This window comes from Sparus aurata, chromosome 10 (genome assembly GCF_900880675.1).
Source record: "Sparus aurata chromosome 10, fSpaAur1.1, whole genome shotgun sequence".
NCBI classification, from domain to species: domain Eukaryota; kingdom Metazoa; phylum Chordata; class Actinopteri; order Spariformes; family Sparidae; genus Sparus; species Sparus aurata.
In genome coordinates this window covers 27741536-27755896 of record NC_044196.1, presented here as the reverse complement: position 1 = coordinate 27755896, position 14361 = coordinate 27741536, and the positions used below count along the sequence as shown (strand labels likewise).

The 14361-nt window shown below is 41.9% G+C and overlaps 1 protein-coding gene across 1 annotated transcript; it reads left to right on the top strand.

The window, feature by feature from the left end:
• Window positions 1-7709: 7709 nt before the first annotated feature.
• Window positions 7710-10059, top strand: LOC115590160 (uncharacterized). The gene is made up of 5 exons (XM_030431414.1): window positions 7710-7778; window positions 7925-8614; window positions 8983-9105; window positions 9204-9226; window positions 9501-10059. Exons 1-5 carry the CDS (start codon window positions 7724-7726, stop codon window positions 9618-9620), a joined length of 1011 nt encoding a protein of 336 aa, XP_030287274.1. The 5' UTR covers window positions 7710-7723; the 3' UTR covers window positions 9621-10059.
• The last annotated feature ends 4302 nt before the right edge of the window (window positions 10060-14361 follow it).

Sequence of the window (14361 nt, the reverse complement as noted above, 5' to 3'; positions counted from 1 at the left end):
TAAATTATCCGTACTTCTACTCAGTACGGGGCGGGCTTGAACAGGGAGCGGGTGGAGCTTGAACAACAAAGGGCAGGACCAACCAGAAGTTGTGAGTTAGACGTCAGATGAGAAATAGTCTTTGGCTCTGTCGAAACGTCAATCATATTCTGAGACATCTGGATCCGATGAGGTGGGAACTGGATATGGAGGTCAATGGTGTGGTGGTGGGTCGCAACGATTTTGCAGCGAACAACATCTGTCAACAGCATAGAGGTGAACAGATGTGAAATTGCTGTCAACAACATGACTGGTCCTATGACTAAATCTATAATTAAACCCTTATTAAAGCATGCAGGTTAATTCCAAGTTTGAAATATTCTTTAGAAATGCAATTGTGTCAGAGATTCATATAAAAAGATTTTTCTCTTCAGAGTATTTGATTTAAAAAATATAACAAAAAAATACTGGCTGAGAGGTGGAGGGAGGAAGAGAGGTAGCTCACGATTGCGCTGGTGGAATGCGTGGCGTGTAGAGACTCAGGTGAGCGCAGCGCATGGCTGTTTGCTGCAGAGGTGCCTAGAGCTGGGATGCTAGAGACAGAACAAAGCAATATTAGTTCTCGTAGGAAAATACACAAAAACACTAGTAGTACTCTAGACATTTTGACGGAGCCATGTACCACATCTGACTCGTGGAATTATCTGGCAGCAAGTAGCGTGGAGAACAGGGCTTATCAGAAGGTGCGTCTCAGTGCACTTCTGGTGTTTTGTTTGCGTTCTATTGTGCTTGCATGCATAAAAAAAACACCACGGACTTATGAGATCGTGACAGTTCATTTATGTCTTTATTTTAATCTCCTTTCATCACCAGGGTTACTAAAATGAAGATAATGACTATGACCATGTTTGAATAGGGTGGCGGCTGTAGCTCAGCGGGGAGGGCAGGCCGGCTAGTGATCGGAAGGTTGCTGGTTCAAGCTGAGCTCCATGTCGAAGTCTCCTTGAGCAAGATACTGAACCCCGGATTGCTCCTGATGTGCGGTTGGCACCTTGCATGGCAGTCTCTGCCATCCCTGAGGGCCCTGTGATGAGCTGGCGACTTGTACAGGCGACTGGCCCTCGCCCAGAGACAGCTGGGATAAGCTCCAGTAAAAACTCTGTGAGACCCCATAAATGGGATAAAGTGGTTACAGACAATGGATGGATGGATGTTTCAACTGAGAATAAAGTCAACAGACTGAGACGACAAAGAGACAACACCTGGAGTGAATGTGTGTGCTTCAGTTTAAAGCAGTAGAGCTGTTTCATCTTTGTCTTTGTGCAGCAGAACAGGACTTCATATTAGCCGTTTTTAGACAGGGCACCAAGCCGCCAATTTGCCCGTCCTTTTGGTGGCTCGATCCGCGGTTTTAGACAGAGAGTGGCAAATTAGGGGTCTGTTTTGGTCCGCCGATTTTCCGCCTCGGAGGGTACACTTATTTCTGCCTCGCCTGCTATCTAAAAATGAGGCGGCAATGTGCCGGCCTCTACGTGAGGTGGGCGGAGGTGTCAATGACCTGCACTGTAGTGCGACCCACAGCCAGGGAGTTTTAAAACCAAGAAACAGCTGATCACGGCAGTCAGTCCATCATTTCATCTGCGGACATTAAGATGAGCAACTGGACAGCCGCTGAGATCCAGGAGGGGGACAGCCTTCCATTCCGACAACCCTCCATTGCGAAACCCCTCCATTCCGAAACACCCCCACTCCGAAACACCGCTGTTCCGACCCTCCCCCCAAACACTGCTTTTCCGAAATTAAACACCGCTGTTCCGAAATTGATTTTCAAGTTTACATTACTTCCTACATCAAACACTGCCATCCACTCACCGGCCAATTCTGAAATAAACTGTGGCCCATGGGTGCAATCTGCCGGGAAATGACCCCTCTGGTCGTTCGTTTTAACATTTCAATTCAACGTAGCCATTTGTCCAGCTGAAGCATAATGAGCGTTATGTCATTAATATGAAGTAGGCTTGTTTTGCGGTTAATCAGCCACATGATCCGTTTGAACCCACAAAGGAAAAAAGGATAAATGCGCAGCCTCCGTTTCCTTTTCGGAAATAGCGGGGTCTTTGAAAAAAAGGGGAACTCCGCCATTATGATGAATTGAAGTCTATGTTCGGAACAGCGGGGTTTCGGAAAGGCAGGGTGTAACCATCCAGGAGATGCTAGCATCTCCTCGGTCTCTGTAGCTGTTTGGTTGTGTTAGCTTGTTGTTGTGTCGGCAAGTGAAGGACGGTCGCTACTTTCAAATTTAAAGCCCCTCACTAAGTTCGCACTTATAAACTCGAATGAGGTGCAATGTAAAGCTCTTATTTTGAAGACAAATGTGTAGTCACTGTTCACAACCCAACTTCGAGCTTCACGTCACGTCACATGTTTACGCCTACCTCAGAGGTGGCTTTTGGAAAAGGAGGAATACTACGCCTCCGTTTTAGAAAGACAGGCCAGCACATTGCCGCCCTTACCTTGGAGCACATGTGCAGCCTTTTCTATCTAAAAAGGGCTACTGACTCTTTTAAAAGAATAATCTGGCTTTATCTACATGACTTCACCTAAATATGATGACTGTAAGTGTTTCTAATAAACCAATTAAACGAGCTTTTGCAAAGACAGCACATGAGAAGTGTCCATATTTCACTGCTTTGTACCTCTGTTTTTGGTGCTGTTAGCTACTTGACTGTTTAACTGACAGAAATATGTGCACTAATACTATGACAAATGCATATCAGAAGTCACAGGTGAAGAGTATAGTGTGTCATGCACACAAAAATGTACAGAGCCTTTTATAGTTTCGGTGTGGTGAGCAGGGAAAAGATAATGTCTCTCTTGTGCATGTAAATGACGCAATAGGACAAGCATTGTGAAGCCATGCACTAGTGTGTGAGAGTGTGTGCATCTGTGTTTGTAAAGCCACTCAGAAACCACAAAGGTTTTTTGCTGGTGTGGTGAAAAGAATGTGAACTGACAGGATGGGACGGGCCATTTCTGAATGTTCAGATTTAAAAAAATAAAAAAATCATACAGAGTCTCCTGCAAACCAGTGAAACAAAATGTAGAAATGCACAATTCAGCACCTTTAAGCTGCTCTGTGGATTATTTTAAGAGCTCTATGGGAGAACGACTGAAAATTAGAGGGCATTATGTTTTCATCACAGCTAATAAACACGTGTGACTAATAGAGTCCTTTGAATGGAAAATGAATGTCTGTCGTACTGTAGACAGGAGACAGATGTTAGTGGGTTTCTTGTCAAGTGTGAAAGGGGTATCAGAGCAGAGTCTTCAGTGATCTGCAGCTGATCATTGCATTATATCACATTTCACTATAATGTATATACTAAATTTTTTTCCTGGCCCAAGTGAAAAATTGGATTGGATTTCAAATTTGGTGTTGTTACTGTTTTTTTTATGCAGAATTTAAAGATGCGCCTAAAACAGGCAGATGGAAACAGACCTATTGACAGAGCATCTTTTGAGCTATAAATACCTTGCGCTTACCAAAAGTGTAAGTGAAAAGCGCAACCTTGTAACAGCTCTCGGCAACTGATGTTTGTCTTGACTCCTGTGGCGGTTAAAGTGTGAACTGCTGTGAACAAGTTTCAGCTGGTGGAAACTTAAGTCCTAGCTTGAGCACAGGAAGACCGGCCTGTGGTCTCGAGGCCACAGTGTATAGCAGCTCAGAAAGCAGCAGAGAGAAGTCATTTTGAAAGGGTAGCTGTAGCTGTGTAAAATGAGGGTTGTGCTCACTGCACATGATGTGTACACAAACAGGAACTACCCGCCCTTACAGCGATTGGATTGAATGGTTTAAGGTCCAATTTATAAGATAGTTCATTCTTGAGTCTCATTCCCAATTCATCAAATACTCACTTTGCGTTGGTAAGCAGGGTCAGCCACCAAGTGTCAGTATTTTGCAAGTTGGGAACGAGACTCAACAATCAACTATCTTACAATTTCGACTTTTCACACTTCAGTGAGAGTAGCATTTTATGTTAAGTGGCACACTCCTCAGAGTGACGCTTTCCTTAATTAATATTAAACAATACGGAAAAGTGTAATTATTAAGTGGTCTTTGTGTATATATAAAAAAACTCAATACCTACAGCAGCACAGACAGTTTGGATGCACAGCAGGATAGAATCCCACCAGTGTTGCACACTTTGCAAACTATTTGGTATGAACTTCATGCACCTGTATGTACAGATAATAGTTTATTATTAAACATAACTTTGGCACACATTTAGTTTTGTGTTTTATGTTCTTTTTTTTTTAAGTAAGATTTTACTTTTCATTTGTCAGATTTGCTGTGGCCAGAACAGGAAAATGAGTCCCTCCCATGACTGTGGATAGGTATGTTTCTATGTGAGCAAACTTTCACGTGCCAAACCCTGCACACTATAGAACCCCGTGTGTAATATACACTGCTCAAAAAAATGAAGGGGAACACTTTAATCACATGTCAGATCTTGATGAGTGAATTACCCTAAATTCCGGACTATAGAGCGCACCTGAATATAAGCCTCATGGAAATTAGCAACCGCCACCCGCCAAATGCAGGTGAATTTGTGTGCTGGTGGGTGAATTGAATCAGTTTACCAGCCACTGTGGCGGATTCATTCCAGTCAGACCAAAAAACTCAGAATTCGAAAATTAACAATTAAAAGTATCTTATTTGATTATGAATCATTGTTTAATAATATATGATAAAAATAATAACAATAATAATCAAAAAAGCTGGAATCGAGCTGATCTAAAACACAAACAAAACGAGCCGTTATCACTGGTCACAGTCTACGCAGATTACCTCCGCTCTCCTCAGAGTTACAACACACGGGCTTGTGGCATTTCAAGTTTCCGATGTTTGGTTCCGTTTGCAGCTCTTTCGGACCGGTACTGCCTCTGTGTCCGTGCCTGCAGCTGCTGCGGTGGTTGCTTCCGCTGCTGGTTGCTTCGCCCCACTAAAGGTGCCCAGATGCTCAGGATGCAGACATTCTTCCTCTGCTTTCCCCTGCTGCACAGTCAGAGTTGCATCATTTAAGCACCTTGTGTTGAACAGCCCCGCTTGCTGTTTCACAGAGGGGGAACTCCCGTTTTTGTTTGCCCATGGTGCCAACCAGGCTATATAATACAGCTATATAATAATTAACTTAAAAGTAAATTTGCAGAGAAGCACAGCTGGAGACCGCTAACAAAGTTAGAGACAAGAGAGACAATGAAAGAAGCAAACCGCCTGAAAAATGCAACAATGAAACCCTGCGGAATGATGTGCAGTCATTATGACCGATTATGGCTTAAATAGGTAAAACATATCATATTTTGTGTAATTCATATAAAAACTATTCTAGATTAAAATACAGATACTTTTAGGAAAAGTCATGTAACAGCTCAAGTCATGTAACACCTCATTGCCGAGGTAGGTTGCAACAATTCGACGATAGAAGGAAAAACAGATGCCACACCATGCAGTATGCTTCTGAATGAGGTTAATTGAAATAAAAGAACAATTCAGAACAATGTCTCTATAACTCTCCAGTGGCCTGTCACATGCGTCCCTTGTCCAGGTCAGGTCAGTGGACACTTGCTCATGCACCTCAGAGAAAACTCTGTTGCTGCTCTTGTAACCTAAACTGGGAAGATCACTGGACCCCTGGTCTCTCAGTTTCTGCAGTGATTTGCAGTTTCTGCTCACTGTTTAATGGTGCATTGGATGGCAGAAAGGAGCGTCGAATGCGTTAGGAGGCAGAAAGGGTAGGGTCGAGTGCATTAGACATTGGGCTATGGCGACTGGATACGTTTGTAGAGTGCAAAGGAAGGAGAGAGTGAGGACAGTCGAGGGGCCAAATGATGATGCACTATCTACCGCCGTGGTAGCTTCCAAACCTAAAGAGTGCAGCGTCAGTGTACAGCTGTATGTCCTTGGGCTGGGCGATTTTATCGTTGTAAAAGAAATGAAAAAAAAGATGCCATTCCGTAAAAAGAGGAAGGGGGGTCAGGTGCATGCTTCATTTTATGGGAGTCAGCAAAGCTGATGTAGACACAGAGGAAGAACAGGTGGGTGGCATGGGTGGTCAGTGGGAGATAAAGGATAGGATTTGAGGGCTGGTGCGAACAGCGAAATTGAGGTGTCTGAGCGGACAGGAGCTGTTGCTTACGGTAGGTGTGTTGAGGATGATGCAGAGGAATTACAGGTATGTGCTGGATCCTACACTTGATTCAGCGAACAGGGGAATGCCCGAGACGAATGAGGAGTCGGGGATTTAACTTTGATGCCCGGGTGGAAACTGAAAGTGGAAACGTGGGTGAGGAAGTGGACGAGCTGACTGGTCGGAGTGGTGTTTTGAGCGGACTTTGAGGTGTTGATGTCAGTGGGGGTTTAGAGGTATTGAGTTAGTCAGAGTGCGTGTTGTGAGGGCAAGTGGACCTGCCATGGACTCCAAAGCAGAACGAGCAGTCTGGGGAAGTGGCAGTTAGATGCATTGCAACCCCGGGTGTGAGGGAGTCAGGGAGGTTCTTATTGCTTATATGCTGCAAAAGAGCTTTGAGTCCAGGGCCCCCAAGTAGGTGCCCTGGTTGAAATGGTGGAGACACCCTGTGGCTTGGGAGGAAAAAAATAACATGGTGAGGATAAAAACCTGTGCAGCCGAACCACAGAGCCAGGTCCAAGATGGTGGAGAGTAAGTCGTCCATTTCGGCCCTACTTTCAGGGGAGACAGAGCAGATGGTGTCCCAGTAAAGTGAGAAGGCAAAGGCACACTCCAAAGCTGTGAATTACCTGGAACGTTAAGGTGGGGGGTGCCTTAGCTGGGCTGTGCTGGACAGTGTGGGGAGCTCCCTGGGGGCGGCGGGGGAGGCAATTGGATGGCTAAAAAAGTAGGGTGCAGGTCAATGTATGTACCTCATAGGATCTGTTGAAGTTGAATCGGTGAGGGTATTGTAGCTGAAGGGTGCAGATGGGAGGGGTGGAAGAAGCCATAGTGAAGTTGCCAGTTGTCGTGGGGTTGACGATGGTGGCGCGATAGGGCTGCTGGTAGAGGGCGTTGTGGGAACAGTAAAGGGGGGGGGGGGGGGGGGGGTGCACGGTGGCATGGTTGATAGTAGTTACTGGAAATGAGTCACTGGGGGTAGCTGCAGCAGGAGCTACATTGGTGGGGGGAAAGGAAGAAGGAAGAGAAGGAAGACGGACAAAAGGATGCTGGGGTGGAGGGATGCATGAGCAAGGGATGATTGTGCAGACCGCAGATATAGGGAAGGGAGGAATGAGGAAAAAAGGTGGGACAGGTGAGACTTGTTATCCCTATGTTATCCCTGATTAGTGGATATATAGTGTTAATCACTTCCCATGTTACAACAATACCCGGTCTCCCCTACACAACTGAAGAAAATGTAGAACAAAAGGTCTGGTAATTTTCAGACATTTTAATGTGGACATGTTGCCTATCATATCTTTGGCTGTGGATCAAACAGCAGAAAGTCAGAGAAACAGTTGAAATAGGGTTAAATGCTCCTTCCAATAATGTATGTGGTGAGTTTGTTCGAAGCAGGTTGTTGTTACTGTCCCAAGGTAGGCGGACAATGATCATGTGTGCACTGTTTCCATAATAGGATGTTCATTCTGATTGGCCAATCACGTACAGTCTCCTCTGTGAAGAGTAGAGAACGGATAGAGATTCAATTCATTCAGCACAGCATCTGAAGCACGATGACATCTCCAAGCGTTGCTCTGTTTTTCACATGCCTGTTCGTGGCCAATATGGGTAAGTTGTATTTTTTCACTGCACTGTAATACTTTGCCATGTGTTGGTTTGGAGCATGTTATTATGCACTCTGTGATGCAGATCATTACAACATACCAGCATTAGATTAAATGTGTATATGCTTTGTTTCTTTATTTTCTCCTCAGCTCATATGACAACTTTAAAACAATCATCATTAAATTTTCAATCAGCCGATGTTGGAGCTAGTGTGACTTTGCTGTGCTCCTGCCAAGATGACAAAGCAGTGATGTTTCACTGGTACAAGCAAAGTGTGGGACAGACACCAGCGCTGGTGTCTACTTTCTACAAGCGCAATAATATCGGCACCCTTTATGATGACTTTAAGAACGATTCCCGATTCTCAGTGGACACTAAAAACCATAAATGTCACTTGAAGATTTCGGATGTGCAAATTTCAGACTCAGCTACTTACTACTGCATAGGGACCAATTTATATGACTATGAGTTTGAATTTTGTGAGGGCATAACCATGAGTGTGAAGGGTTCAGGTTTGAACATCCCAGCTTTAGTCCATCAGTCAGCATCTGAGATCATCCAGCCAGGAGGCTCTGTGGCTCTGAACTGTACAATACACACTGGGACCTGTGATGGAGAACACAGTGTTTACTGGTTCAAACACTCTCAAGAATCTCATCCAGGACTCATTTACACCCATGGAAATCGGTGTGGGAGCAAAGCCAACACACAAACACAAACCTGTGTCTACAATTTGCCAATGAAGAGCCTGAATCTTTCTCACAGTGGGACCTACTACTGTGCTGTTGCCTCATGTGGACACATACTTTTTGGAAACAGAACCAATGGAGACTTGAAAGGTAAGTTTGATTCTAGCAGAGGGTTCTTATTTGAGAAATAGTAATGTTTATTTGTCACTGTTTTTCTGAATAATCGCATGCTGACCAGAGCTCCTGGTCATTTACATACTGACAGTGAAGCAATTTCTTCACTGTGCTGCAGGAGATAACGATCTACAGTCCTCGTTTCGTTCACTTGAAACTTTAGAGTTACTTTTTAGTCAGGATGAGGATGGTAGATTTTATTCTGTGTTACTTTCCTAAATTCCAAAATTTAGATCAATTATATTTAAATATTGACTTGAAAATATCAAAATCTATCCTTTAATGAACATTAAGAGAAAAAGATCTCAGAGCTCTGTCATGTGTGCCGCTGTCTTTCCGTACAGATGAGGTGGACTCTCTCGTCCTGGTGTACTTCTTGAGTGCAGCTTTGACATTCACCACCGTCCTGGTTGTTTTACTGGCTTTCTCAGTGTACCAGATGAACAAAATAAACTGCCAGTGTACAGGTAACTGATAATATTCGAATCAGACAGCAAGTATTAAGTGTATTATGCATTTCAATATAATTCTTTTGATTTTGTGTGTCCCCATGTAACATTTTCAGAAAACTCTACTCCAGAAACAGTGGTAAGCAACATTTTCTAATGAAAATAGAGATTTTTTTTGTTGACACAGCAATATTTATTTATTTATACTTGGCAGGTGTCATGGGAAATAAAAGTAATTTGTAAAAGTTAGGTGTCAGTCTATGGGCCATAGAGATACATAGATATAATTTGACAACTCTTTAGTTGTCAAATGTCAACAGTAACACTCAGAGACACTTGCAGAGTTCTGTACATCTCTTTCTTGTGCTGTATCTTTTATAATAGTGATGCACCACTTTATATTGTGTTACCAGTTACACCAAGACACAGAGAGCCTTCATTACGCTGCTTTAAGGGCTCACAAGCCCAGAAGATCAAGAAGACAGAGGAGCAACACCGACAGTGAATGTGTGTACTCCAGTGTGAAGTCGTAGTCAAGTCAGATTCAATTCCCCCATGAGCAAGCACTTGGTGACAGTTACAAGAAAGAACGATCTTAGACCTGATAATGTTTGTATGGAAGCAGAATGAATGAAACAGCCTAACATACAGTCATCAACCCGAAGCAGATGTGTTTCTGTCCAATATGCTGCAATCGGCCTGGGGAAAACACACAACCCACAGTGGCAGTTTGAATGGTGTAGGGCAATAAAGTATGTGTATATATTTGTGAGACTGGATTACAGTCAGATGCACGATCAATAATGGTTTTTTTCTAACCTGACATTTTCAGTTTATATAAGTTGCTAAACCTATGAAGAGGCCATCTATGCATGCCAACATAATACTGCTGATATGATAACATTAAACTCAGTTATAATAGAGAATGACCTTTTGATGAGACAAATTAGAAAATGACCATAGTTCTTTTGAAATAACGTTATAATTAAATATATATATATATATATATATATATATATATATATATATATATATATATATATATATTCACACACACATATGTTGTATTATATATCATAATGAATGTCAGTAAGGGGCATTGAAATAACTGCACATATGGCCTTTGGTTTTTTAAGTGTTTCTGTACCATGTTGTAACGACAGCTTGTTTTTTCTTTTTTGATGAGGCTAATTAGAATTTTCCTGAAACATAAACACTTACCATGACTCCCCCATATTCTGTCAATGTAAAGTTACTTGCTTTGCAATAAATGTCTTGTGTCAGAGATTTTTCTTTGAAGTGAGGTCAGCTGTGACACAAGGGATGAGCAACCATTATGTGTGTCTGTTCAAAGAACTAAATTATCCGTATCTGTTCTCAGTATGGGCTGGGCTTAAACTGATGTTGGGTGGCCCTTGAACCACAAATGGGCAGGACCAATAAGAAGTTGTGAAGTAGATGTCAGATGAGAAATAGTCTTTCGCCCCATCGAGATGTCAGTCATATTCTGAGAGATCTGGATGTGACGAGGTGGGCACTGGATATGGAGGTCAATGGGGTGGAGGATGGTTGCAAAGATTTTGCCCTGAAACTGAAACAGCATAGAGGAGAAGAGATTTGAAATGGCTGTCAACAACATGTCTGGTCCTATTACTAAATATTCTACAGAAATTCAGTTGTGTCAGAGATTCTGGTAAACAGGACACTGACCAGGGTCCCTCCTCTGAGCTGGGTAGAACCCCCTCAGAGACCAATGTTGTCCTCAGACCACTGGTTGAGAATCACTGCTTTACAAAAAACTACATCTGATGCAGCCATTGTCGCGGTTTGTGTTGACAAACGCAGTCGAGAGCGTGGCTACTTTGGTGGTATCCTTACGTGGAGGGATGACGTATTTCTGCTTTTACGTAGCAGTGATGTTGATAGGTTTTCAATGTAGTGAGTCCCCGGGACCCACAGGTGGTGAGTTGAGTGGGTCCCTGGGAAATTCAATGGGTCCCGACTCCCCAGTTAAAAAAATGTATTTCTTTCTTATATTATTCTATTTCTTAAATTTTATTGAGTGTTAAACTCCTTTGATGGTGGTATGATATGGTTATAATAAACGGATATATTTATGTATGTTCAAAATGTATCTGAAATTAAACAAATAAAATTCCAAATCTGAAAAGTTTATTGCAAAACAACTGTCACAGTGGCATGACGTATGACATTCAAATGGAGAAACAGTTTTTTTGTAGCAACAGAGATAGCACCAAAATAAATTACTAAAATTCAAATAGTCTGCTGACCTGCAATAGGTTTTATCTTTCTCTTTGGTGGCATTTTTGCGTTCTCCTTTTCCTGCTTACTCAAGAAAAAACAGGATCTCGTTGGAAGCGCGATGTATGCGCTGAAGCCATTTGGGCATAACAAAATGGCGGCTGCCATTCAATGTAGTTTTCATCACCACCACCGGATTATATTTTATTTATTTCATTACGGCACATCCCCTAAACGTTAAAACATAATCAACACGAATGAGCATAGCATCGAGCAGTGGAAACGTGGATTTATTTACTATGAAGTTCTTTTTTTTAATTGTTGAAATCAGAGGTGTAGCAAGCTTTTCAAAAGTGCGGGGGATGGATGTGGTGGTGGTGTTTTTTAAAACAATTTTGGGTCGGGGGGGTGATGATAAATGACACTTAAATATTAAATCTGTGTCTATAATAACCACACCCTGACATGTAAATGTGACATCTGTCTTGATTCGTTTCATTTTAATATAATATAATATTTATAATTGAAGCCTACTGCAACTGTACTTTTTTTTACCATTAAATGTTATTTTATACATTATCATATTTTATAATGTTCTGTCATGGACTATGTCACTTCACTGCTGACAGAAAAGAGAGCTGCTCACTGCCTGTTGCAGCTTCTTATCTTGATCTGCAGTCTTTGTTAATTTTTTGTCATGATTGTTATTATTAGTACTTAGATTATCAAAAATCACAGTTACATGTCAGGATGTGGTTATTATAGACAGATTCAATATTTAACTGTTAAATGTCATCACAGTAACATTAGCAGCTGTAAACACATAAAAACATTATAAAACACATCATGTGGCCTGGTGTCGACCTGTATACTGAACGTATCAGGAGTAATCAACGTTTATAATCATCAGAGAACATTACAGACATTTTGGTTCCTCTCCGTTTCCAGAGAATTCACAGAGAAGCTGGAGAAGTTTGTGACATTTTCATCCCGGATTTTTGTGAGGAGGGACTTAAACGCCTCTCCCAAATAAACGACTGGTCTGTTAAGTGGTTGAGACAAATACACGCCCGGCTATTATTTGGCATTTTACGGTAGATACCGCCTCATCAGCACGAGCTGAACAATAAATCTAACATAGCAAGAGAGGCGGGACTTAAGGCAGAACAGCCAATCATCAGCCGGTCAGTCCCAAAGCCGGTGTCAGGTTTGAAGCAGCAACAGGAGAGGGAGGAGGAGAGGAGGCAGCTGCAGCGAGAGCAGACACACAGCGGTCAGAGAAAGTGACTCCGGCCGCAGTAAGGCGTTTGTGCAAAACTGCAGAAAAACTGCAGAAAAAGTGTGGGTGTTGAACCCTCTCACCGGGAAAAGTGTGGGTGTTAAAACACACACATCCCCCACGGGTGCGACGCCCCTGGTTGAAATGAAATCAGCGGTGAAGGGCTAGTTGTTTTGGTAGCGGCTAAATTAGCATGTCGCGATACTTTGTACAGGGGATCACGTCTGCGCCGAGTAGATGCGCAGAGGGTTGAAACAGCGCTTGTCCGGTCTGCTAACAACAAGGTTTCTTTTGCCAGTTACTGTGATCAAACGCGAGTTGTTTAATGTTCACAATGTATCGTTTTTTCATGGGTAAAATGAGGTGCGTCCCCGGGACGCATGGATAGTGAGTTTAGTGCGTCCTTTCAGATTTTAATGCGTCAGGGACGCAGGACGCATACCTAGCAACATCACTGAAAAGTGGATCCCAGTGGAGAGCGTGCACTGTGATAGGTTTCCTTCTTTGACAAACACAGCTTGTGTCCAATAGTATTTTAGAAAAAAAAAAAAAAAAAAAGAGCAGACCTGAAAGTAACGAGTACTTTTCAGCCTTCCTAGAAATTAACTTGAGTAAAAGTAAAAATATTTGTCCTGGAAATGTATTCAAGTAAGAGTAATAAGTACCAAAGAAATCTAATACTCAAGTAAAGTACAAATCCTCTAGATATGTACTTAAGTACAGTACTCACGTAAATTTACTCCGTTACTGTCCACCACTGGAGCTGGGATGTCCACAGTAGCTGCTACTACAAAGATATGTAATGTGAATGTTAAATAGATTAAATCATGGCAAAATCTGGTTGGTTTAACTGAAGTAGAGAACTCACATATTCAACCAATTAAGAAGTGGAGAGAGAGAGTAATAAATTGTTGTGAATTAATGAAGATTAAGACCTTTTTCTTGTCAGAGCATTTGATTTATGATTGCAGTCAGAATGTTTGGAAAAAAAAATATTAAGATGCTTTATAAACAGCATCAAGAAAAAATAATTTTGTGAAGATGTTGAGCATTATAACTGAAGGGTATCAAAGAAGAGGTTAATGACCACCAGTAACCAGCAGTAGGCCCATCGATCAATAAACTATTTGATAGCCAGCATTTTTGAGAAAGATTTTCTTTTTATCCTCAACCTGATGTTTCTTTGGTTTGCCGTTAAAAGTGCATTATGTAGTTTCGGGGAAGACATGTTAAACAGACGACACAGATCTTGATGGACTGATTTTTTTTCGTGGCTAAACAAACTAAACAATATCCTTGATTTTTATGATTGAATAAACAAATCGACACAATTCCATACTGTTTCAATGTGTTTATCTGCTAACTTTCTAACTCCAACCAGTGCTCTGGGGATCTTATTTTCCTCTGAGAACAGCTTGTTTGTTCAGAATAAATAAAAGGGTTATATCTCAGAGTCTGTATACAAACCTAATTCTGAGTTTGAATTTCTTCTCCATTTAAAGAAAGTAAATATGAACCATTAGTGAACCATTATTAAATGAAATCATTTAAACTCCAATAATGAGCTGTAATGTTTTTCATATATCTCTAACATGTGAACGTTTTTTCAAAACCCAGCAACTGACACGAAAGATTGCAGTGAGCATGTGATCATGGAGTGTCACTTTAGATTGGCCAATCAAATTCAGTCTTGTTTCTGAAGAGTAGAGAAACCATCAGTATTCTTTCATTCA

Bases quoted from the DNA above. Each gene is read 5' to 3' on its own strand.
- LOC115590160 (XM_030431414.1), top strand. From the start codon at position 7,724: ATGACATCTCCAAGCGTTGCTCTGTTTTTCACATGCCTGTTCGTGGCC. The intron at 7,779-7,924 runs GTAAGTTGTATT...TTTTCTCCTCAG, and splicing joins CCTGTTCGTGGCCAATATGG to CTCATATGACAACTTTAAAA. The intron at 9,227-9,500 runs GTAAGCAACATT...TTGTGTTACCAG, and splicing joins ACTCTACTCCAGAAACAGTG to TTACACCAAGACACAGAGAG.